Source organism: Petaurus breviceps, unplaced genomic scaffold (genome assembly GCF_028583685.1).
Source record: "Petaurus breviceps papuanus isolate PSGF00001 unplaced genomic scaffold, PetGlider_PUasm1.0 186, whole genome shotgun sequence".
NCBI lineage: Eukaryota > Metazoa > Chordata > Mammalia > Diprotodontia > Petauridae > Petaurus > Petaurus breviceps.
The window spans coordinates 3,397,262-3,422,293 of NW_027185798.1; the positions used below are offsets into that span (position 1 = coordinate 3,397,262).

General features: G+C 41.2%; 1 protein-coding gene across 2 annotated transcripts in view; it reads right to left on the bottom strand.

Annotated features, from left to right (window-relative positions):
- ST6GAL1 (ST6 beta-galactoside alpha-2,6-sialyltransferase 1) overlaps positions 1-25,032 on the bottom strand; it is a 121,685-nt gene that overhangs the window by 76,000 nt on the left and 20,653 nt on the right. For both annotated transcript variants that reach the window (XM_069089389.1, XM_069089387.1), the window contains exons 2-3: positions 23,845-23,959; positions 19,571-19,686 (exon numbers count right to left, since the gene is read on the bottom strand). In XM_069089389.1, the coding sequence (XP_068945490.1) occupies positions 19,571-19,628 (58 nt within the window). In that variant the 5' untranslated portion in view covers positions 19,629-19,686; positions 23,845-23,959. The remainder of the gene's footprint in view (positions 1-19,570; positions 19,687-23,844; positions 23,960-25,032) is intronic.

Consider the following 25,032-nt stretch of genomic DNA (forward strand, 5'->3'; position numbering starts at 1 on the left):
AAAGAGGTTAAGGGACTTGAGTGGGGGATTTGAACTCAGATCCCCTGATTCCAAACCCAGTGTTCTTTGTACAACACCACAGACATAGTGGGATCAGCCACAATCAACAACAGAATGTAGTAACCATCACACCTGGTAGGTGCAGCCAAGACTATCACCTGTAAGCAGTTCTTATGCCCAGGCACTGCCTTCCCCTCCCTTCCAATTCTCCCTTTCCTTTCTCCTTCCCCTCCCCCCACATCTCCTTCCCTTCTCCTTCTCCTTCCCACCCCAGTCCTCTGTACCTCTACTACTGATGAACCCAGGACTTGAGCCAGCCATTCATTCAAAAGATAAGGAAGATGAAGTAACTTGTCCAAAATCAACAAGGTTCATGGAAGACCCAGGACTAGAATTCCAGGGTCCTAATTTTAATTTCTCTAAACCACACCATCTTATCAGTAGCAGATTAAGACCCTCCTGCCCCACAGGTCACAATGCCTTGATTGGTGTCTAAGGGCGAACTCACATGGCCCATCATATCTAACCAGCCCCAACATGCCGCACATTCCACTTGGGTCTAATGGCCATTTACCTTGCCTCCATGAATACAGTGCTTTAGTATGGCTCCCTTCCCTAATGCTTGCCTCTTCTTACTCTGGGACTCCTAACCAAACACTGTCAAATGTTTTTTGGCAGACTCTTTGAGCCGGCATCACTCAAAAGCCTCAATGTGGCTCTAAGTTTCCCCTATAAGAACATAAGCTCCTTTTGGAAGGAAGTGTCTGGCTTGTATGTGTATCCTTGTACATGTTCACTATATGTCAACTCCTACTTTTTTTGTAAAAAAAAAGGAATATAAAGAATGAATAATCACTCATTCATATAAACATATATAGAATATATAGTGTGCTTATACATCTAATATGTGGTGTGCATATACATACATCTATACATACATTAGATATGTACATACACACACATATAAGACTTTCCTCACAACTCCAGGAGGTAGGCAATACTAGCAGTTTTATTCTAAAGGTGACTGGGCTGCTTATCTATTTGGTCTTTCCTTTTTTTAGGCACAAAGATGCTTTTATTCTAAATTTCAAATTCTCTACTTCTCTCTGTATCACCCATTGGGAAGACAAGACAAATCAAATCTGTTACTACAGCTGGTCTTAATAGATGTTAGTTTCCTTTATCTTGGGTCTCAGGATGTTTCCTATAAAGATAAATATTAGAAATATTTGCTATAAAGATTTTTTCCTGAGACTATTTCCCTTCTTGCCCAGGTGTGAATTTCACTCAAAAAAAGTAGCAAAATCTTTTTGATTTTCTGTAATCAACTCATCTAGTTTACCCCTTTGTAATTGCCTCTGTTCCTTGGTTGGTTAAGAACTCACCCCATAGTCAAAACTGTGGAAAACACCAGATCTGGTTCTCTTCTACTTTTTTTAATAGTATGACCTTTATCACTCAGGGAATGCATCCATTTTGAGGTCATTGTGGCACATGATGTCATATTTCTCCCCCAAAGAAATGTTATTATTTGTCCTCTTGTGTAAAGTATCTTCTTGTGGGGAGGTGCTGTAGACAGGCACATGAATGCACTGTTGGTAAAGCTCTGAAGGGAGCCAACCACTGCAGAAGTCAATTGGGAATCAGGCTACCAAATCAACTATACTGTTTGCTCCTTTCACACAGACATCTCACGGTTCAAAGGGGAAATGTATGCTAGGAATACACTTCACAAAGAGGTCAACAAATAAAAATCCCATATGTACCCACAAATTTCTAGCAGGACTTTTTGTAGTAGAAAAAAAACTGGAAAAAAAATTGATGACCATCACTTGTGGAATGACTGAACAAGCTGTGGGATGTAAATGTAATGGGAATCCTACCATGTTGTAAGAAATGAGGAAGATGATGAATACAGTGAGAAACATGAGAACATGTGAACAAAACAGAGTCAGGAAAACAAAAGACACAAAGACTTCAGCAATAGGAATGGAAAGAATGACAACAGAAATGGAAAGATGCCATATGGGAACGACCAGGTTTGGGTCCAAAAAAGAGCCTCCTTCCCTTATTTCTTTACAGAGGTAGGGACACCTTGAGTGTGGAATGCTGCATATGAGGCCATGCCTCTTCAACATGTTGGTGAGATTTATTGGATTTTTTTCTTCCTTTAAAAAAAATAATAAGGGATAACATTATGTGAGGGGTGAAGAGAAGGGCACAATGGGAAAATATAAAATGTAAAAAAACATATCCATAAGATTTATGTTTTTAAAAAAATGAATACAGTGATTGGAAATTGTGTAGATGCCCATCGACTGGGGGATGGCTGAACAAATTGTGAATGTAATGGAATACCATTGTTCCATAAGAAATGATGAGTAGGCAGATTTCAGAAAAATCTGTAAAGACTTGCATGAACTGATACAAAGTGAAATGAGCAGAACTAGGAGAACACTGTACATAACAACAGCAATATTGTAAGATGATCAACTGTGAATGACTTTGCTCTCCTCAACAACACAATGATCCAAAACAATTTTGAAGGCTTTATGATGACAAAAAAAGCTATATACCTCCAGAGAAAACTGATAGTCTGTTGCAGATTGGAACATACTTTTAAAAAAATTTCTTTATGATTCTTGTTCTTGTCGTCTGTGTTTTCTTTTGCAACATGGCTTATATAGAAATGTTTCACATGACTGCAACATGCAAAACTGTCAAATTGCTTGCCTTCTGAAAGAGGGAAGAGGGAAGGAATGGAGGGAGAGAATTTGGAACTCGAAATTTAAAGAAAAGAAATGCTAAAAATGTTGGTTTACACATAATTGAGAAAAATTAAATTAAAATTAAATGTGAAAAAACACAAAATGTCGCCCCTCCCCCAAAAAATGAATACTATGAAGTTATAATGACAAAGCTTGAACCCAAAGAAGGGATTTAAACAGCCATGTTCCTGTCCAACCCACCCCCACTTCTTTGCAGAACTGGGGGAATTATGGGTGTGAACCACTTTTTCCATGTGTTGATACAGGGGATTTGGAGTCAGGAGCTTAGGTTCTGTCTCACTGCCTGTCACTTATGATTTGTGTGACCTTAGGCAGGTAATCTCTTTGGGAATCAGCTTCCTCATCTATAAAATGAAGTGACTGAGCTTTGCTTCTGAGATCACTCTGAGCTCAAGATCTGTGATCCCATGAATCTTCCAACTCTTAAAAATGGGACAGGCAGGGCAGCTAGGTGGCTTAGGGGTGGCTAGGTGGCGCAATGAATGGAGTAACAGCCCTGGATTCAAAAGGACCTGAGTTCAAATCCAGCCTCAGACACTTAACACTTACTAGGTGTGTGACCTTGGGCAAGTCACTTAACCCCAATTGCCCTGTCTTCCCCCCTCCACAAAGCAAAAAAAAAAAAAAATGGGACAGGCTTCAAAGTAAGGACCCCAATTCTAAACATCACCATTTCCTGGAGAAATGAAACTGATCCAAGACCTTCCCCACAGCCAGAAGGTAGAAAGAAAGATCCCAGGAGCAGCTACAGCTGGCAGAAACCTGATCTCTTTGTCAAGCCGCGAGACAAGCTGCCAACAGCAACATTGGTTTGAAATACAAGCTTGTGCAGAATACATTGCAGAGAGGAGGACAGAAGACTGTCAGTACTATTTCTTCACAAAACAGTCAAAAGTGGTTGAGAAAATAAGCTGGTTGATGAGATAAGCCAAGACTCAAATAATCATAACTATCTCAAGAATACTTAGAGATTACAGTAGGATTGGTATTGGCTGAGGAATAGAGTAGTGGACCAATGGAATAGATTGGGTACACGAGACTCAGCAGTCAATGACTATAGTAATCTATTGTTTGAAAAACCCAAAGACCCCCATTTTGGGGATAAGAATGCACTATTTGACAAAAACTGCTGGGAAAACTGAAACATGGTATAGCAGAAATTGGGCATAGACCAATATCTAATACTGTAAACAAAAATAAAGTCGAAATGGGTGCATGATCAGCTACAAAAGCTGATACTGTAAGCAATCTGGGAGAGTAAGGAATAGTTTACCTGTCAGATCTATGGAGAGGGGAAGATTTTATTATGAAACAAGAGTTAAGAGAGCATTATAAATGCAAAATGGATCATTTTGATTACATTAAATTGAAAAGTTTCTGTACAAATAAAGCCAATGTAATCAAGATTGAGAGGGAAGTGGAAAACTGGGAAAGAATTTTTACAACCAATGTCTATGATAAAGGCCTCATTTCTAAAATATACAAAGAATTGAGTCAAATCTTTAATAATACAGGCCACTCCCCAATTGATAAATGGTCAAAGGATATGAGCAGGCAGTTCTCAGAAGATGAAATTAAAGATATCTATAAGCATATGAAAAACGCTCTAAATCACTATTCATTAGAGAAATGCAAATCAAAACAACTCTGATGTACCACATATCACCAGTCAGATTGGCTAAGATGACAAAACAGGAAAATGACAAATGCTGGAGAGGATGTGGAAAAACTGGAACACTAATGCATTGCTGGTGGAGTTGTGAACTGATCCAACCATTCTGAAAAGCAATCTGGAACTATGCCCAAAGGACTATAAATAAGTGCATACCCTTTTACCCAGCAATAACCCTTCTAGGGTTATATTCCAAAGAGATCAGAGAAGTGGGAGGAAGACCCGTATGTACAAAAATATTTATAGCAGCTCTTTTTGTGGTGGCAAAGAATTGGACATCAAAGTGATGCCCATCAATTGGGGAATGGCTGTTGCAGTATATGAATGTAATGGAATACTACTGTGCTATAAGAAATGAGGAGCAGGTGGACTTCATAATAACCTGGAGAGACTTATATAAACTGATGCTGAGTGAGAAGAGCAGAACCAGGAGAAATCTGTACACAATCACAGACACAACATATGTGTGATGACTAACTTTGATAGAGTGGGCTCCTCTCAACAATGTAAAGTTATAAGACAACTCCAAAGGACTCATGATCTAAAGAGATATCCACATCCAGAGAAAGAGATGCAGAGTCTGAATGCAGGTTGAAATAAACTATTTGCTGTGTTTCTTTTTCTTGTTCTGTTTTGTTTCCTCTTTCCCAAACTGATCATTCCATCAGTTATAATCCTTCTTTACAGCCTGACTAATGTTTAATGTGAAGATATTTGTAGATCCTATATTTGAGTGCATGCCGCCATGGCGGGGTGGAGGTGGGGAAGGAGAGAGAGGGAGAGAAAATTTGAAACTCAAGGGACTGTGGAACTGAATGTTGTAAACTAAAAAGCAAATAAACTAATTAATTAAAAATAAAAAAGTAAAAATTAAAAAAGAGATAACCGTAGGAGTCCCTGACTTTTATAGAATGCTTCAATGTTTTCAGAGTGTCTAGGATGATAGTTGTAGAGGTGGGTGAGATCTCAGAGACCATTGAGAACAACCATTTATTGAACAGATGAGGAAACTGAGGTCAAGGGAAGCTAGAGGCATTTTATGGGATCATAGGTCTAGATGTAGAAGGGACCTCAAAGCAACCTCCTCATTTTACCATTAAGGAAACAAAGTCTTAATCAAGTCAAATGACTTACCTAAAGTCATACAGTGAATAAACCTCAGAGGCTGGATTGAAACTAGTTCTGACACCAGAGTTTGTGTGCTTCTGGTAGGAGAAGAGGGAGACTAGAGAAAGGAGGGAGAAGTTAGTGACAAGGATGAAAAGAAAGAAAAGAGTATCAATGAAATATTATTTAAATACAGAAAAGAATGCTGAGAAGTTCAGAAAGTAAAAGATACAAACAGAACAGTTTTGTTACTTTTATGTTTAATATAATATACACTTTTTTTAAAATGTATGCAACAGTTACTCAGTTTCTTTTCTGTTCTTTATATATTGAAATATTGATGTTTGTTAAGTTCATAATAAAAAAAGATGAAAAGGATTTAAATGCTTTATAGACCTTATCGAATTTGAGGTTGGTGCTAAAGAGATCATATCAACCCATTTTACAACCTCCAGCCCCAGCACTGTCTGTCCTGGCCCTGCAATGCCTTGCACAATCATGGGTGATATTTACATAATGTTCTAGGGCTTATCACAGGCTGTCACCTATTTTATCTCATGGGAGATAAAGATGAAACTGGAAGGAAAAATAGCAGAACAGATAAGTTGGAGAACAGGGTTGGAGTCTTATTTAAATTTAATGCCTATCAATCTGAGTGTCTGATACAAACTTCCACGTGGCATAGGGAGGTGCCATAATAACAATAAATAATAATAATATTTGTTCATCTAATCTTTGCTGGAGGAAGTCTATCAGGCTTTGGTTCTATGGCCACTGATAACATACATCAGAAACATGACCTAAAGGAAATCACCAAAAATCCAGAAGACTAGACGATGGAGTGGACCAGTAATGCAGGGAGACTGCAGAATAGCAACCCAAATGTTCTGCTGGTATCCTTGAAATAGTAAAACAAGCAAAAAAAAAAAAGGCTTCCAGGGCATTAGGCCCATCAGGTGTAACTTTCTATCTTAGGGACTTATGGAAAGACCTAAGTGGGACTACCATGGGTTGGGGAAATGCAAAGAGGCTGTGAGGGGGACCATTAGGGGAAGACTCACTAAGGGGCAGCAAGTCTCAGAGCTCAAAGGGCAGGAGAAGCCATATATTACAATTCTTTCATTTTGAAAGATAAAGAAGCTGAGACCCAGGGAAATGAGCTGATTTGCCCAGGGTCATGCTAGTTAATGGTCAATCCAAGGGCTAAAACTCAGACCCTTCACTATTCTTCCCATTACCCGACAATGCCTAGGAGTATCAGATTGAGAACTGCAAGGGATCTCATAGGCAATCTAGTCTGACCTCCCCATTTGACACATGAGGGAAAGTGAGGCAAAGGAAGGTGTAGTATTAGAAGCAAGATTTGAACTCAGGTGCTCTGACTCCCAGAGCTAGGTGGCACAGTAGATAGAGTGCTGAACCTAGAGTCAGGAAGACTCATCTTCATGAGTTGAAATCTGGCCTGAGGCACTTAGCTGTGTGACCCTGGGCAAGTCACTTAACCCTGTTTGCCTCAGTTTCCTCATATGTCAAATGATATGGAAAATGAAATGGCAAACCACTCCAGTATCTCTGCCAAGAAAACCCCAGATGGGGTCATGAAGAGTTGGACACGACTAAACAACTCTGACTCCAGAACCAGCATTTTCACTAACCCCATGATGGCTCCCTATTCAAGGAAGAAGGCAAGGAAGGTGTAGGATTTGGGATGGAATTTGAAGTGTGGGGGAGACTGGCCTTTCCAAGTCATAGGACCAGCTTGAGAAAAGGGGCATAGCAGTGAGGGTGTTTGCCTTGGAGTCAAAAAGACCCGAACTCAAATCCCTCCACTGAAACTACTTATGTGACTTTGGTCAAGTCACTCTCCCTCTATAAGCCTCAGTTCCCTCACTGTAATACAAAGGGGTTGGACTACATGGCCTCTGAGATCCCTTCCAACTGACACTCTATAGTTCTCTGACCAGAAACCAGGAAGACCTGGGTTCAAATCCCAATCTGTTGATAATTGCTAGCCATGTTTCTCATTTATAAGATCAGAAGGTTATACTAGATGGTTTCAAGTATCTCCCAATCAATAAGTAAGTATTCATCACTTTTTGAGGCATTGTGGTATGGATAGATTGCTGAGCTTAAGGTCAGGAATACCATGAACCCATTAAGTTCCACCCCTGACACATTACCCTAGTGACCCTGGGCAAGTCACTTAACTTTCTTATGTGTCAGCTTCATTATCTGTGATTCTTTCTAGCTCTAATTAGATTTATGATCCTATTAAATGTCCAATTTTTTCACTTAAGGAATATATTCAGTATTACAGGATGTTTTTACACTTAACAGTTAGTCAAATTCTTTTCCTTTTTGGAATATTGTATTCCAAGATTTCTTCTTAATAGGAATTGTAGCAGTCCTATGTGATCCTGATGAACATCCCTTGGTCCTTGAACTCTCTTTCTGAGTTACTTGCAGTATTATATTCTATTACTCCAGGATCTTAGAGGGTCCCCAGCACATGAGTTTCCTAGGTGTACCAACAGAACCAACAGCTTCACACCTCTTGGTGTACCATGATGCATGCATGAGCACTTTGTCCTTTTATATTTCATTTTACTTATCCCAACTTATTGAGATCTTTTTTGAACCTGAGCTCTATCATCAAATATGTTTGCTGTGCCTTCAAATACTGAATCATTCTTCAAATTTGAAAAGTATGTCATCTATAAGATTCATCCTGGGGGCAGCGAGGTAGCAGAGTGAGTAAGAGCACCGGCCCCAGTGTCGGGATGACCTGGGGATTGAATCCGGGCTCAGACACCTAGCACCCATCCAGAAACACCTGGCCGTGTAACCTTGAGCAAGTTACTTAACCCCAACTACTTAAAAAAAAGATTCATCCTGAACACTGATGAAAATGTTGAATAACACAGGACCAAAGACAGATCCTTGGGGCACTCCACTAAAGGCATTCCAAAGTGATTTTGAGCCATCAATGGATTTTCTTTCGGTTTGGTTCTAGGAGACCCACTAGTCCATCTCCTTCATTTTATGTATGAAAAAATTGAGGTCCAGGGAGGTTCATTGAATAGTCCACGGTCAAGATCTGAAGGTTTTCCTGCCCATGGCCTGGATGAATCAGGTCTGAAATAACTGCATCTTGTCTGTGAAAAGAGGCTCTCATTCAGGAGACCTGACATTTGGCTGTGCAGAGATTTGGATTTTCTTCTTCCTTAGGCTAGCTTTATGGAAGCCTTGATTGTCTCAAGGATTCTGGAGTAACCACAGTTTTCTCTTATCTCCAGCTCCCAGCTAGCTCCATAGGAAATGCAGCTATAGTTTTTTTTTTTTTCTGCTGCCTGTCCTTGGACTCCAAGATAAAGAATTCCCCAGAGGAATGCAAGTGAATACTCTTCCCCTAACAAAATTATTTATTAAAGACATTGGAAGGAGAAGGTTAAAAATTACTCTCCTGATTTTGTTATAATAGGTTTCTAACTCCACATAAGTAACTCAAACACCTATCTTCCTTCCCTCTACATATCTGCTGCCCTTCCTGTTCATCCCATTCATAAATCCTAAGCTCCTAGATCTGAACTTGGAAGGAACCTCAAGGGTCATTTAGCCCAAACCCTTCATTTTACAAAGAAGGAAAACAAAGCTGAGAGAAATTAGGTGACTTGCCTAAGGTCACACAGTAGGTTATGGAGGTGGGATTTGAATCCAAACCCTCTGACTTCAGAGCCAGGGCTCTTTCCATTATGCCACACAGATTGAATCATTTACATAATATCTTTAGGCAAGGTTTCCTTCTCAAGACCTCTATCTCCCCATCTGTAAAATGGGAGAATTGAACTAAAATATTTCAACATTCTAAAAATTTCCCAAGTTGGGCGTTTGACTCTTTCATGTCTGTATATCTTGTTTCTCTTACAAGACAGAGAGTATATCCCATCATTCTCCTGCTCCTGGTGGGCACAAGGTAGGTATAGATTCAAACCAAATCTCACCAAGAGACCTGAATAATGGAATGCAGGTTAGATTGGGACAATCTTGATCATGTCTCAAAAAGTGAAGGAACACATTGACTGAATGCCACTTATCCACTGTAAGGGCAGGGTGGCAAGGAAGAGAAAATTCCACCCAATGGGTGATGACCAAAGTCTTCCTATTGAACCAAAACTCCAGGGCGTGTGTAAGTGTGCCTCGCCTTTGCCTTCCTGGGACTATTTCAGTCCGGCTTATGGTGAAATATATTTTCAATTTCAGTGCCCACTCTGACTGTACAGGGTGTAAAAGGACATGCAAACTATAACCAAAATCTGCAGGATAGATGTCTAACTCAGGTGTTTGGGGAGTTGTTTATGTCCGCTATAGCATTGGATGTAAATGATTTTAAATTGACTAAAACAGTCAACCAATAGAAGTTGAAGCCATGGTTGGAAGATGCAAGCAAGCCAAAGGCTAGGTGGCGGGAAAAACTCCCTCGTTATTGGAGCCGTCCTACAAAGAGGATGGTCTGACTCAGGAGGTGGGAGGTCTTCAAGCAGAGGCTGATGGCCACTTTTTAGAGCCTTTCCAACCCTCAATTCTGTTTAATCAGAGTGAAGAAGGATCTGCTTATTGTATACATGATCCTGAACCAGACTCTGGGAAACATCTATTGTTCATCCTTCATACTCAGAGGACCAAGGACATCATGATATGGGGGTCAAGGTATAGTCTGTTCAGTTGTGGCTGATCAGTCCAACGTGAGCTTGGAAGGCTTTGCCACAGGTCAAGCACAAAGACATTTGGAATGGAGAGGGCTCTAGATTTCCTTTGCGTTACTGTAATTCTGCTTTGCCCATGGATCACAGTACCTTCTTGGATGTGGGGACGCCATGCTGCATGGCCTGTGTCAGCATCTCCCATGTCTCACAATCAATACTAAAGTTAAACTTTAGTCCTGGGAAACAGCTACCCCATAAGTGGAGTTCCATAGGATCTGTTTAATCAGGTCTATTGATTGGGAGGGAGCGATCAATTCAAAGCGGGGTTGGGGAGGGAAGAGAAGAGTTTATAGAGAGGATGCCCATCGTTCCTCATCCCACAAGGACGTTGGCTACGGACGCATCGATCCCCAGCTCCCAGGTCATCACACTGGATTCTAGCTCCCTTTGACAGTGACATGAGTTCCATTACCGGAATCTTCTTCGACTGGAAACACTTGGGATTAAGGTTCAAAGCCAGCAGTATTTCACATTTTACAGATACTACCCACCATTTCCTGGCCTGTGGGGCTGGCACAGCTATCAAACCAATGAAATTCATAGGAAATGAAATATTTCCAAACTTTCCAGCTAGACAGTGTTGAGATGGCATGAGATAGAAATGGAAGAATGGAATTAAAAAGTAAGAACAGAATGGGGGTGGAAATGTAAATAGAATGAAGTTGGATAGTCTTTTGTAGAAATGAATTATGTTAATTAACACTGATGAGATGTTTAAGTGGCTAGGTGACTGGGGGAACAAAGGAAGGGTAGAATTGGAAGGAAATGGGAATAAAATTAAAGAAGAGGACAGAAACAAAGTCAGACTAAATCCATCATAACAGAGAACCGTTCCTTTTATCTTTATGCTGTATGTATTTCCCTATTTCTTTATCATCTTACCTGTTAGAATGCAATCTCCTTGTGAGTAGGGCTTATTTAATTTATTGATTTTTGTGTCCTCAGGGCCTAGCACAGCGCTGGGAACATAGGACATGCTTAATAAATGCTTGTAGACTGATCTGCTTACATGTTGTTTTCTTACAGGAGAATGTCAGCTCCCTGAGGACAGGCGCTTTTTGGGCTTCATCTTTGTATACTCGATGCCTAACACAGTGCCTGGTACGTACATAATTAATGTTTAATTGGTGCCTGTTAATTGATCCAAAAATCCTAGGCAGGCCAAATCATGAATTCTGAAACAATCTCTATGGTGCTGAGGTCAAAGGCCTAGGACTCAGAGGTTGCAAAAAAACCCAGAGTCTGCTCTCAGCTGGGATAAGGACTTGTCAGAGCTTTCCAGTTCCAGGCTTTCCAAATACAACATGCTTGGGATAAAGAGGAAACAGGTAGAGAGCAGGCCTCCCTTGCTGGATGGAACCCAAGTACTCCCTCAGTGTCCCCATTTTTCAGCTCCATGCCCTCTAGTTATGGTTCCCACAAGATGGCACAAAGCTGTGTGGAGGCTGGCTCTCATGAGCTCGAGAAGTTTCTAGGTAGTGTTAAAAGACTGTGACATTTGAGGCAAATTCTTGTGTTTTCTGATAGAGGGACTGGTAACCACACAGCCCTGCAAGACATCATGTGTCTTGGTTTCTGTTTAATTATGCCTACCACCTTCAGAGTGAGTGTTCTGCTTCATCTAGCCAAGAACCACGTGATCATGTGGGAGCTCTTTTATTTCTTATTTGAGAAAGTGGGTTTTTGCCCCCATAAACACTTTTTTCCCCCCATGCCATTTTTTTTCCTAATTTCAATAGAGTTCACATTACTTCAGCTTGTAAATTTTTACTTTCCCAGTGGTTGTACCTCCCATTCCTGGATCCAGGAAGATGAAGAAAGTAGAACAACACTCTCCAGAAAAAGTCTGAAATAGACCTTTCAGTAGCTGAAATTCTAATGCTCTTGCTGACAACACTGCTTCCCATTTCCATGCCTTTGTACTGGCTTCTCCCTGTGCCTGGAATGCTCCCCTGCCCCCGCTTCCTAACAAGATTCAATTCAAGTTCCTCTTTCTCTAGAATGTCTTTCCTGGATCTCCCAGATGCTAGTGCCTTCCACTCTCCGATTCCCTTCCGTTTACTCTGTATATATCTTGTATGTCTCTAGTGAGTTACATGTTGCCTCTTCCCCTTCTCCTCCCATTGAATGTGAGCTCCTAGAGTACAAGGATTTTTTTCTTTGTACCCCCAATGCTTAGCACACTGCCCGGTATATAAAAAACACTTAAATGCTTAAATGTTTGTTGAATGGTTGATCAAAGAAGGTAACTTCAGGCACCACCATCAAAGTCTTCCTCCAATGTGTTATTGTAACTGAGAAGGGACCCTGTGCTTGCTTTTTCTGGTTCCCAAAGGCTCTACAAAGAGAACAGCAGCTCTGGCGTGTTCTCTAAACCTTCAAAGGCCTCGGGAATGGACCTGGTGGTAGTGGTTGGTTTCTGTGGCCCAGTAACCAGCCCTGCTATGTTATAAGAAGCCCATCTCCAAGCTGGTTGAAGGATTATGAATTTTCCAGCCATAGCAGATCTTCAAAGCCAAAGGACTCAGTCCTACAGTAAACGTTCTTAGCCTGGGGTCCATGTACTACCTTAAGGGGTTTGTGAATAGATTTCTGGAGGTCCAAGAACTTGGTTGGAAAAAAGAGTTATATCTTTATTTTCACTAACCTCTAAATTAAACTTAGCATTTCCTTCAATTATTTAAAAACAGCCTGAGAAGGGGTCTATAAGCTATACTGGACTGTCATTTTGGGTTATACACTGACCCAAAAAAGTTAAGAAGCTCTATTCTCAGTGGAAAGAATAGAATTCCCCCAATGAATCCCTAAAATATTAAAATAATGAAGAGGACAAAGAGAAAAATACTCTTCAAAAACCAAATCTTTTAACCATGAAAATAAAAAAGCAAGTCTGGCTCTGGGTCTTTGAACCAGACAATGTACATATTTCAATTAATAAATCAATATTTATTAAGTGTGTGCTAAATGCCAATCACTATGCTAAGGACTGGAGGTACAAAAAGAGGCAAAAGACAAGTCTCTGCACTCAAGGAGCTCACAGATGTGAACATGTATATGTGCTTGTGTGGGAAATGTGGTTTTGTAATTACCTTCACGTATGCATGGGGTAACTAGTTGGTGCGGTAAATAGATCACCAGGCCTAGAGTCAGAAAGACTCAACTTCCTGAGTTTAAATCTGGCCTAAGACACTTCCTAGCTGTGTGACCCTGAGCAGGTCACTTCACCCTGTTTGCCTCAATTTCTTCAGCTGTCAAATGAGCTGGAGAAGGAAACAGCAAGCCACTCCAGTACGTCTGCCAAGAAAATCCCAAATGCATTCACCAAGAATCAGAGATGACTGAAAATGACTCAACAAAAACATGTATGTGTGGATTTGAAGAGAAAGATGTGAATGCATGCTGGTGGATAAATTACGTACATGTGACTGAATGAATGAAGAACTCTGATCAGCACAATGGCTACCTATGAGTTTAGAGAGAACCAATGACCAAGAATAATACCCACTTCTTGGAAGACAGAAAATAGATTCAACATGCAGAGGGAGACACATTTCTGGACATGGTCACTGGGAGAATTTGTTTGGCTGACCTTGCATATTTGTGGCAAGGGTTTTATTTTCATTTTTCCCCACTGGAAGGGAAAGAAATTAAATGTTCATTTGAAAATTTTTAATAAAGAAACTTTACGTGGCTGTGTGCTCCCCATTATAATGTGGTGTGTGCATGTGGGAATATGTGCCAATGAATGAATTCTGCACCTCTGCGTATATGTGTGACTAGGTGTGTGCTTATGTGGAGTGTCCACTCCCCGAGGGCAAGAATTGTTTATCTTTGTCTCTATAGGCTCTATGTCTAGCACAGCGCTTGTTAAACTGAGCTGAATGTGTGTCTATACGACAGTCTCCAGAGAACTGAAATTATGAAGAACCAGAACAAAACCACACACGACAAAGCTGACGTCGGCAAAAATGAACAAAAGGACAACAAAATGTCCAACTGGATGCCGCAAAATTGTAATGACCAAGAGGGACCGAGGCATCCGCTGGGAGACAGAAACTGTGCCAAGAAGAACCAAAAACTACCGATAGACTTTTACTTTAAAGAAAGAAAATGAGGAAGAAAAAAATCAGCAAAATCCATCCTTCTGCTCTAATTCCTCTTTCGTAAAAACAAAAAAAAAAATGTTATTGTTATATGAGATGGCTCTGGGAGGTGGAGAGGAGGGATAAAAAATATCAATAAACTTTTATTAAGAAAGAGAGAGGGGGTAGCTAGGTGGCATAGTGAATAGGGCACCGGGCCCTGGAGTCAGGAGGACCTGAGTTCAAATCTGACCCCAGACACTTGACACACTTACTAGCTGTGTGACTTTGGGCAAGTCACTTAACACCACTTGCCCTGCCTCCCCTCCCTCCAAAAAAAAGGGCAAAAAAGAGAGCATGAGACAGAGAAAGAAGGGAGAGAAGGTGAGAGAGAAAGAAGAGAAAGGGAAAGGGGAAAAAAAGGAGGGAGAGAGAAAGAAGAGAGAAAGAAGGACAAAAGGAAAGGGGAAAGAGAAAGGAGAAAGAGAGAAAAAGACAGAAAGGGAGGGGGAGAGAAAACGAGAGAAGGAAAGGGAGAGGGACAGAGAGGGAAGGGGAGATAAAAAGAGAGGGGGTAAGGAGAGAGAAAGAAGGAAAGAAAGAGAAAAAGAAAGACAGAGACAGACAGACAGATAGAAGGATGGATGGCTGGATGAAGGTGAGTTAGAGACTGGGATTGAAGGATTAAAGTAAAAACAATGTATATGATGTTATCGACCACACAATGAAAACTACCTGAAGAGCCCTCTGCCTTTCGCCTAATTTTTATCTTCCAGGGATTCCCAGAGTCTCAGCTTCTCAGAGGTTGGGAAGCTACCTTCTATATGTCCAACAATAATTGCCAAAATATTCTTACAAGGATAAGTCTAACCAGGCCATTCTTCCACCCAAGGCTGTCCAATGGCTTCCTCTTATTTAGCATTTAAAGTTATTTATGATCTGGTTCCTTCTAGACTTATTTAACATTCTGCCCCTTCGTGTACTCACTGCTGCTGCCAGACCAGCTCTTCATTCCATCTCCTACCTTCATGCCTTTGTACAGGACATCTCCCATATCTGGAGTGCAATCCTTCCTCTCTTCTGCATCTTAGAATTCTCACCTTCAAGATTTAGCTTAGGTACCACTTCCTGTAGGAAGCATTTGTTCACCACCACCACCATTAAACCCTAGCTGGGAGGGTTCTCTCAAGCTGGCTACGGGCCAACAACCTGGGGCTAAGATGTACACACACCACACTTCAAAATTTCATCTGCATTATTAACACCATCTCCATCACTTTCCTAAGTCTAAGACAAGCAAAAAAAAACAATAAATTGAGCTATGATTCCCAGGATTTGCCAATTTCCAAGGATAAATGTTCACACTGAAATAGAACAATCCGTTCTCATAAGCTGGTATGAGCTGACTCCAGCGAAGTCCCGGTTCTCACTTCTCAAATTGTCTCGTAGTTCCTTCTCTATTCACATTTTATATCCTGTTCCCTGCCACCCACCCCCAGGACAGTGTAAGCTTCTTGAGGGCAGAAACTGTTGTTTTGGTTATTTTTGTCTTTGTATCTCCAATATCTCCAACAGCTAATTTAGTGGGTTGAATCCTATTACAGAGATACTTAATATGACTGGTGAGGGGCAAATAAAGTAAATGAACAGCACAGAGAGGTCCCTGGGGCAGCACATGATGGGCACTGGCAAGCTGCAGTATATAAGGAGTGAGATGCCATCAGGACAGTGTACGATAGGAAAGGAAAATTAGTTGGTCACATGAGAAAGGTGAGGGGTGACAGGTAAACAGCCAGGGGTCTCCACTGGTTTCCTTGTGGTATAAGGCCTCCAGCACATTGGGCGGACCCTCTTTGGAAAACTGATGGAAGGTTATGAACCAAAGTCCCACAGGCACAGATGGATTATGATCTCATTGTTGGCAACCAGACCCATGAGATCACACAGCTAATGAAGTATTTCAGTTGAACACTTGAGATTGTGTCTGTGAGTGCCACATCTACTCTGACCCCCTGCCCTTGAGAGCGCCTAGGAGGGAGTTGTGTATTGGAAATTGGGGGGAGGGAGAGAAGCATTTTTAGCCCAAAGAAGAGGCTATTTGAGAAACAGCCAGTCAAATAGGAGGGAGCAGCAGGGAAGCATTTTCTTCGCCTGATGGTTCAATCAACAAGGCCTCATTTCCGCTTTGCTCCTGAGCATGAGAGATCAGAGAAAAAGCAGACGACTGAGCATTCATAACACAGACCCAAAATCTCTTTCTGGTGCACTTTTGAAGCCTTCTTAAAAATTAATATTCTGCTTTCCAAGTTTCTAATGACAAAGGATGGGCCCATTTATTTCAGGGCAGAAGGCTCCTGGTGGGTAAATTCCCTCTACCAAGGTAGACAAACATCTGTTTCGTGACTTAACAATTTTGATGAGTTCTCAGGGACTCTAAGAGTTAAGGGGCTTGTCCAGAGTCACAAAGACATTGCCTATCCTCCCATGCCTAGAACATCATACTCATACCTCTTAAAATTCCTTGTTGTTGCTATCGTTTAGTTATCTCAGTGGTTCCTGGCTCTTTATGACCCATTAGAGTGCTTCACCATTTCCTTCTCCAGCTCATTTTACAGATGAGGAAACTGAGGCAAACAGGGTGAAGTGATTTGCCCAGGGTCACACAGCTGATAAAAGTCTAAGGTCAAATTTGAACTCAAAATGAGTCTTCGTGACTCTAGGTCCAAAGCTGTATGCACTATGGTGCCCTCTAGCTACCACTTAGAATTTCTAGCTTCCTTTGAGTCAGCTGAAGCATCACCTTCTGCACGTAGCCCTGCCTGATCCTGACAGCAGCTCCTGTTCTGCATGCCTGACTCTGATAACAGCTAGTTGCTTTATGGAAAATTTACCTTGTATTTTTTTGCATATATTTTTATACATGTAATGTAACACCAGCTCACCTACATAACTATAGAGACAAGAGATGCTGCTACTGTATCTTTAAAGAATCAAGAGTCTATAATTTTGGAGAGCTGTTTATGTAGCTGAAGGTCAGAAAAGGGCAAGAAAAAAATGAGAATCAAGAGAACCTCTTTCGTGAGGGAACCATTTTAACTCTTATCTTGCAAGAAAACATGAAGGGAGTTTTGGAGAAACTTTACTTGGTATCCTGAGAGAAGGGAATGGCTGGATTATGCTTCCAGAAATGAAGAGTAGTCGGTTTTAGGATTGGTTATAGGTGACTTTAGCTGTGATCTTACTCAGACCTAATATGTTTTAAATAATTATTTATGTCTTCCTTTTGTTGTTGGTTATGCTGTTAATAAAGCATATAACAGTAACCTTCATGTTTATATGAGCCAAAGATATTAGGGAATTTAATGTGTATAGAGAGATGAACAAAAGTGTGTGGGGAAAAGAGGCTTCTCCAATTAATAAATTGTAATTTAGAGGCTTAGAACTAATTGATTAGAGAGATGAAAAAATTTTTAGTAACTTATGAAGAAAATTCAAAAAATATTCCACAGTCTTAGAACCTAAGATAATGCTGAATAAGGAAAATGGTTCAGTAGCAATTCAGGTGCTTATCCCTACCTGGGCTATTTGGGGAGTGGAAGAACCCAAAACTCTGCTACATCTATATATGTGGGTGTGTCTTGCCTAAAAGAATGTAAGCTCCCTGATGGCAAGTACTACTCATTGTATTATACGGTGTAAGATGCTCTAAACCAGTCTCTGCCAGACTGCTTTCTAGTTTCCCCAGGAATTCTTGTCAAATAGGGATTTCTCTCTGGGCTAATTTATGTTTTCACATCGATTCTGCATAAACACTGGTTATTGAGTTCAATTATTTCTGATTATTCTTTATCTAATTTGCTCTGCTTTTCTATTTCTTAACCACTAACAAATGCAAATAAAAACAACTCTGAGGTTGAATTTCACACCCAGCCAATTGGCAACTTAACAAAAGATGGAAATAATCAGTGTTAGAGAGGTAGATGAATGCCTTAGTGATTGAGCTGTGAATTATTCCAACCATTTTGGAAAGCAATTTGAAATTATTTTTAGAGTGTGATTGAAATATCTATACTCTTTAAAGCAGATATTACACTGACAGGAATATATTCAAAGTTCGGTCAGTAACAAAAAGAAAGGCCCAATAGACATCAAAATGCATATTTCATAGTAGCAAAAATGAGAAACAAAGTAGAGGTCCATCAATTAGGAAACTAAAAACATAATGAATACAGAGGAAAGTCATATAACTTAGGCAAATTGAAATGAACAGAACTGGGAAAATTCTACATGCAACAAACACGACTATTTAAATGGAAATAACAGCAAAGCAATCAACAAATTCTTCAAAATTACAATGACCAACGTAGGCCCCAAAGAAAAAATATAATAATACATTTGCCCCTACATTTTTACAGACCATGAGTATGAAATAATACCACATATAATGTTGGACTTTTTGACATGAAAATTAATTTTGCCAAACTTTTTTCTTCTCTGTTATAAGGATGGCTCTTTATTACAAAAGAGTGAGGGGGAGACAATAAAAGTAATAGGTGGTATTAAAAAAAATCAACAGGGGAGACTAGGTGGCACAGTGTATAGAGCACCGGTGCTGGAGTCAGGAGGACCTGAGTTTAAATATGGACTCAGACACTTAGCACTCACTAGCCATGTGACTGTGGGCAAATCACTTAACTCCAGCTGCCCTGCCTTCCCCCCTCCAAAAAAAGTTTAAAAATCAATAAAATTGGTGTGTGGGGGGGGGTTGTTTAGGCAAAAAAGACATCATCAACTTCTCTCACATTATTCCTATTTTTCCATAACTATAAAATATTTCTTATAATGGTCTACACAGGCATTAAGGATATACTTAAACATGAAAAGAAATTCAGTAAGCCTTCATAGATGATTTCCTTCAGCAGACCACATTTTTATAATCATGTAATTAATTAAAAGTACGATATTCTTCTATATCTTCTTTGTGTTGACTTTTAAAAATCATTTTATTTGGTAGGAAAACCTTCAATATCACTCTTTAAATAAAATGTCTCCAAGATGCTATGACAGCTGCAACTTCATCTATGACAGGTCCTCTGACTGAAAACTGACACCAAACAAAACACAAAATAAAGACACAAGTTCACTTAAGGTACTCACCAATATCACAGAGGCTGTCCTGCACAGTGGTCCAATGGAAAAAGGACTCCTCATTCATGATGACATTCTCCAAACGCCCCCATTCATAGGTGACATTGCATTAATTGCATTGCACCCTGGAACAAAACAAAGCCAAGTCAATAAAATCTTTAATGATTTAAAAGATATTAGGTTAGCCATTCACACAGGAAAAGCAAAGTGGATGAATAATGTATGTTGCACATGACCCATGAGAGTTCTCCTCAGTGATCAGAATCCTCTACTGAAGTGAAAAGGCAGTGGAAAAGAGATCTTATTCACCTAGCCAAAACAAATGTGTGGTCACTGTGAGTGGGGAAAAGGTAACAAAAAGGAGGGCATCCTCTTGAACCCCATGTGGTCTCCCCAGGATCCACAAGTAGTCTGGGAACCCATTTCTCCTCCTGAATTTGAAAAGGTTCAGCTATTGGAGAAAAGGGCCCAGACCCTCAGTCTTTTTGGGGGTAAAAAGGAGTAGAATATAGTAATGCCCCTGATACCAACAGGATATACCTTCTTGTCCTCACTTCATATCGTTTAGGTGCCAGGAAACCACCGTGGGTACTGTGGTCACTATCTACTCATCTGCCTACTGGGTATGGGTCAACTTCACACTTTGCCATGCTTTTGACCCCCTTTCCTATGTCCTGGATCCAAGAAATCAAGATATAGGAGGCATTAGACAGTAGTTTGTCTGGGGGAAAAAAGACATAAGAGGCTTAGTGACTCCAGGCTTCACCCAGGTGAAAATGGTGACTAAAAAAAACTAACACAACCTTGAGCATGAAGAGTCAAAGCTTCCGAAACAAGGAGAGGATGGTCCCACTGTGTTTTGTGGGGGCTAGTCCATATCTGGAATATCGGGTTTCATTCCATTTTAGAAAACACATGGAAAAACTGCAGAGCACTCAGAAGAATGCAACCAGCAGGACAAGTCATGAGCGGATGGCATGTGGGGAAATGTAGCTCAAGAAGGAAAGCCTGGGGCTGAAAGGGAAGCATGAGAGTTGTCTTAAAATACACAATTCCAAAAGACCCATGATGGAAAATGCTGTCCACAACCAGAGAAATAAATATGGAGTCTGAATGTACATCGAAGCAGATTCTTTGCTGTTTTTGTTTTTTGGCCTTTTTTCTTTCTTATGGTTTTCCCCTTTCGTTGTGATTCCTCTTTCATAACATGACTAATGTGGAAATCTGTTTAATATGATTGTGCATGTATAGCCTATATCGGACTGCATGCAGTCTTGGGGAGGGGGAAGTGGAGGGAGGGGGAAAATTTAGATCCTGAAATCTTATAAAAGTGAATGTTGAAAACTAAAAAGAAATAAATTTTTTTTAATACTCTTTTTTTTTGGAGGGGGGGAGGCAAAGCAATTGGGATTAAGTGACCTGCCATAGGTCACATGGCTAGTAAGTATTAAGTGTTTGAGACCGAATTTGAACTCAGGTCCTCCTGACTCCAGGGCTGGTGCTCTATTCACAGAGCCACCTAGCTGCCCCTAAATAGTCTTAAGGTGCTTGAAGCCTTAGAGGTCCCTTCCCACTTGGAAATGCTGGGATACCCTTAGGGCTTCAATTTTGGGTATTAAGCCCCTAATGTTGGTACCAATGTAGCCTGGTTCCAATTTCTCCCTTCTTCAGACTTTGATGAAAGAATGAGGTATAGAGTGTCAGTGGTCCTGTTCTTTACCCAGGACACCCCAGTCTGCACCACAGCCATTCTAGAGACAATTTTGACACCTTCTAAATTGAGTCCCATGCAGAGCAAAGCTCTATTTGCCCCCACCTTGGCTGTAGCCCAGGGTGAGAGACAAAGGCCCTCTCCAAAGATGTCTAGCCCCTCTCCTGTCAGATTTCTATCCTACCTCCAAATGGCCCATTGGCTAGCCTTCCTTTAGCCTCGGACTAATCCTTCTTACCACTTCTTCTTTCCCATATTCTGACAGTCTAAAATGCCACATTCAGAATATCCTCTTCTGTTTCCTTGGACAATTTAACAGAGTTTTATCCTAAAACTCTGCTGCTAGAGAAGTGATGGGTGGAGCCTGGGACACAGCCACAGACAAAATAAGACAGTTTGTCCTTTTAGAATCCAAGAACTGAAGCCAACGCATGATGGGTTATAACAGTCGGGAAAGGGGAACACTCTGCCACTGTAGAAGCGGTCACAATGGGGACTTTCTCCTTGGCCTTTGTAATGAGGATCTTACATAAACACACTGAGAAAAGTCTCCCAGGAGGGGATGTAGCAAAGCTTATAAATGCCACTGTCATGGCAACATGGCGACAAGCAAAGAATACTACATTTGGAGTCAGGGGACTTAGGTTTGAATCACAGCTCTGCTAATGAATGACTTGTATCTTCTTGGGATGTGTCCTTTCTTCTCTGTGGGCCTCAGTTTCCTCATCTGTAAAAGAAAGGGGCTGGACCAGGTGACCTCCAAAGTGCCTTCTACAGCCAATAGTCTACAACCTACCACCAAGCAGCAGGACTAAGGGAAGGTCATTAGAGTGCTGGGTAGTTGTATACATTGATTGATAGACTGGCACTATAGGACCGTGGTAAATGATCAGTAAGCTCATGGGTTCATAGGCTAGTGGATTTAGCTTTATAAGAGATCTTAAAATGGAATCTAACTCAACCTCTCCATTTTAAAGATGAAAAAACCAATTCCCAGAAAAGGGAAATTACTCACCCAACATCACATAGGTGCCAGAATTTGAATCCAGGTCCTCTGGCTCTCAATTCCCTGCTCTTCCCACTCTACCATGCGTCTCTCCTTTCAAATTTAATTGAATTCTTTTGGCCACAGCCACAGTCAATGGGAAGAAGCGTCAGAAGATGAGAAAAGCACCAGCCATGAAATTAAGGAGCTTAGGTCCCAGATCCAGCTCTGCCACTGGTCTGCTATATGATCTGTATGGCATCAGGAAGACGCGAGTTCAGATCCAGCCTTAGACTCGTAAAAGCTGTGTGACCCTGGGCAAATCACTTCACTTCTTCCTGCCTCAGTTTCCCAAACTATAAAGTGGGAATCATAGCACCTACCTCATAGGGTAATTGTGAGGACCAAATGAGATAATTTTGAGAAATGCCTAGTTAGCACAATGCCTGGAACATAGTAGGTGCTTAAATGCATGTTTCCTTTCTTCCTCTGACCCTCAGTTCCTCATCTTCATTAAACCACAAGATCTCCAAGGTTTTTTCCAGCTCTAAATATATGATTGTTTGGTGAAATACCTTTCAAACCACAAGGGTGCCATATATACCAAAATATTTATAGCAGTACTTTTTGTAGAGAAAGAAGGAAAAGGGAAGAGATCCTATATATATATAAAACAGCCTGCTGCGGTGGGAAATCCCGTGGGTTGAGGAAAGGAAAGAGATGAATTCTAATCCCAGCCAGGGCACAAGGTGACTATATGACCCTGGACAAGTCACTTTCTCTGAAACTCTGTTTCCTCAAATAAGGGAGTTAAATTCTATGTCTAAAGCCCTCTTCAATAAGAAAATGCTGCAGCAGCAATGAAAGAATGGGTAAGAGGGAGACAGGTTGGTCACTGACACAGCTTTACACTTCTATTCATGTCCAGGTTCCTAGTCTGATGCGGGGCAGGACCTGCCCCTATACCTGCCTGTTTCTGAAAACCAGAGCTTTCTCCTTAAGAGAACAGGTGTAGCAAGATCGGAATCCCCTTAAACCTGGCTCATTGTTACCAGGGAATCACATTTGGTCCTTTGGCCATTCGGGCTTCAGGGGAAGCTGGGAAAATCCAGCCTCTTGTCAAAAGCATTTAAAAGGCAGGAGAGAAAAAAAAAGCCTCCTTGGGCACAATGCCACCTTTGCGAACTAACAGGCTAATTAAACCAAGGAAAAGCTTGGATTGAACCAGAAACCGTCTCCAAAACGTCTCTGAAAGGCGCACCTGCTGCCCCTGCAAGCTGCCTGGCAGCCAGGCGAACAAAGGGAAATTTTCCCCCATGATCAAATGTACTTAATTATGCTTAACTGTTAACTTTGTTAGTTGGGGGTGGAGAGGGGGACTAGAAAGCAACCCTAAAACACACACACAGCATCAGTAAGAAAAGGAAGGAGAGGAGTCCAGAAATTGGAAAAATCCAAATTCCCATTTGATATATTAGGAAAACTAACCCAGGAGGAAGGAAGCATGTCTCACCACAGAGTTAGTGTGTGACCTCAGCTAAGTCATTTCCCTTTCTAAGCCACATAACAGGATGATGGGGACCTTACCTTTTAACCATCTGGAGGCCTGGGACAGGTGTGCCGGATTTAGCTGGTCTCCACCAAGCTTTGTTCCACCACCCTCTGCCCAATGCGTCTCTGAAGCCAGCTCCACCTCTGCCTGCTGAAAAAGGAAACAAAACAAAAAAATGAGGCCACTTCAATGTGAAGGGAGGGCTCTTCATACGTTCCCTGGGAGAGCAAAGCAAACACTAGCCCTAGCACCTGGTCCAGCTGCTTCCCTACAACTTCAAGGAAACAGCTTAAAACTGGACCCCTGACCTGCAGCTCTGTCTTCAAATCAGAACACCTGACCACCTGCCCCATTCCCCAAGCCACCGACCACCTTCCACCCCACATCCCCCTTCCCTCAGCCCACCGACTGCCTTCTACTCCATTCTCCCCCTGCCTTCTCTTAGCCCCACCCAAGCAATCTCCTAATGAAATATTCAGAAAGAAGAGCAAAGCTCCTGTCTCTAGCTTTGTAATCCTGCCATAATAAAAACAATTTCTTACAGATACAAAAACTACCATTTGCAAATAAATTAGCTTGGACCAATAACCAGGGTTTTATGTTCAAAAGAGTGATTTGCCTACAAGGATCTGAATAAAATAAAGCTGTCAGGCCAGTGCATTAAAATTCTGCTTCATCTCTACTGTTCTTCGAGTTTTTAAAACAGTGATGTCATTTCCTTAGGATCAAAGATCTAAACCTAGAAGGGGCCCCTGAAGTCATATCCAGAGAATCCTAGGAGAGTGAAAGGCATCTCAGAGGCCACTGAGTCCAAGCCCTTTATTTTATAGATGAGGAGACAGATTAAGTGATTTATCCAAGGTCACAGAGGCAGCAAGCCTCAGAGGCAATGTCAGTGGATCCACCTCCAACACCATCTCTCTTCCCACCGAACCACACTGTCTCCTTCATTTTATGGGACTTTCATTTTTAGTAGATCTACAAGCCCAGATGTTACCGAATCAGGCCACTGGGATATTTCCAACGGAAATAAGTTTGGAAGTCAAGTGTTCTGATTTAACAGCCAACATGGCTGATGTCCAGCTTGTCGCTTTAGGACCATAATCTTCAGAATAGGATGAGAAAAGTAGATGTTGGATTGAGAGAGACAGAGGTAGAAGAAAGGGAGGAAGGAAAGAAGGAAGGAAGGAAGGAAGGAAGGAAGGAAGGAAGGAAGGAAGGAA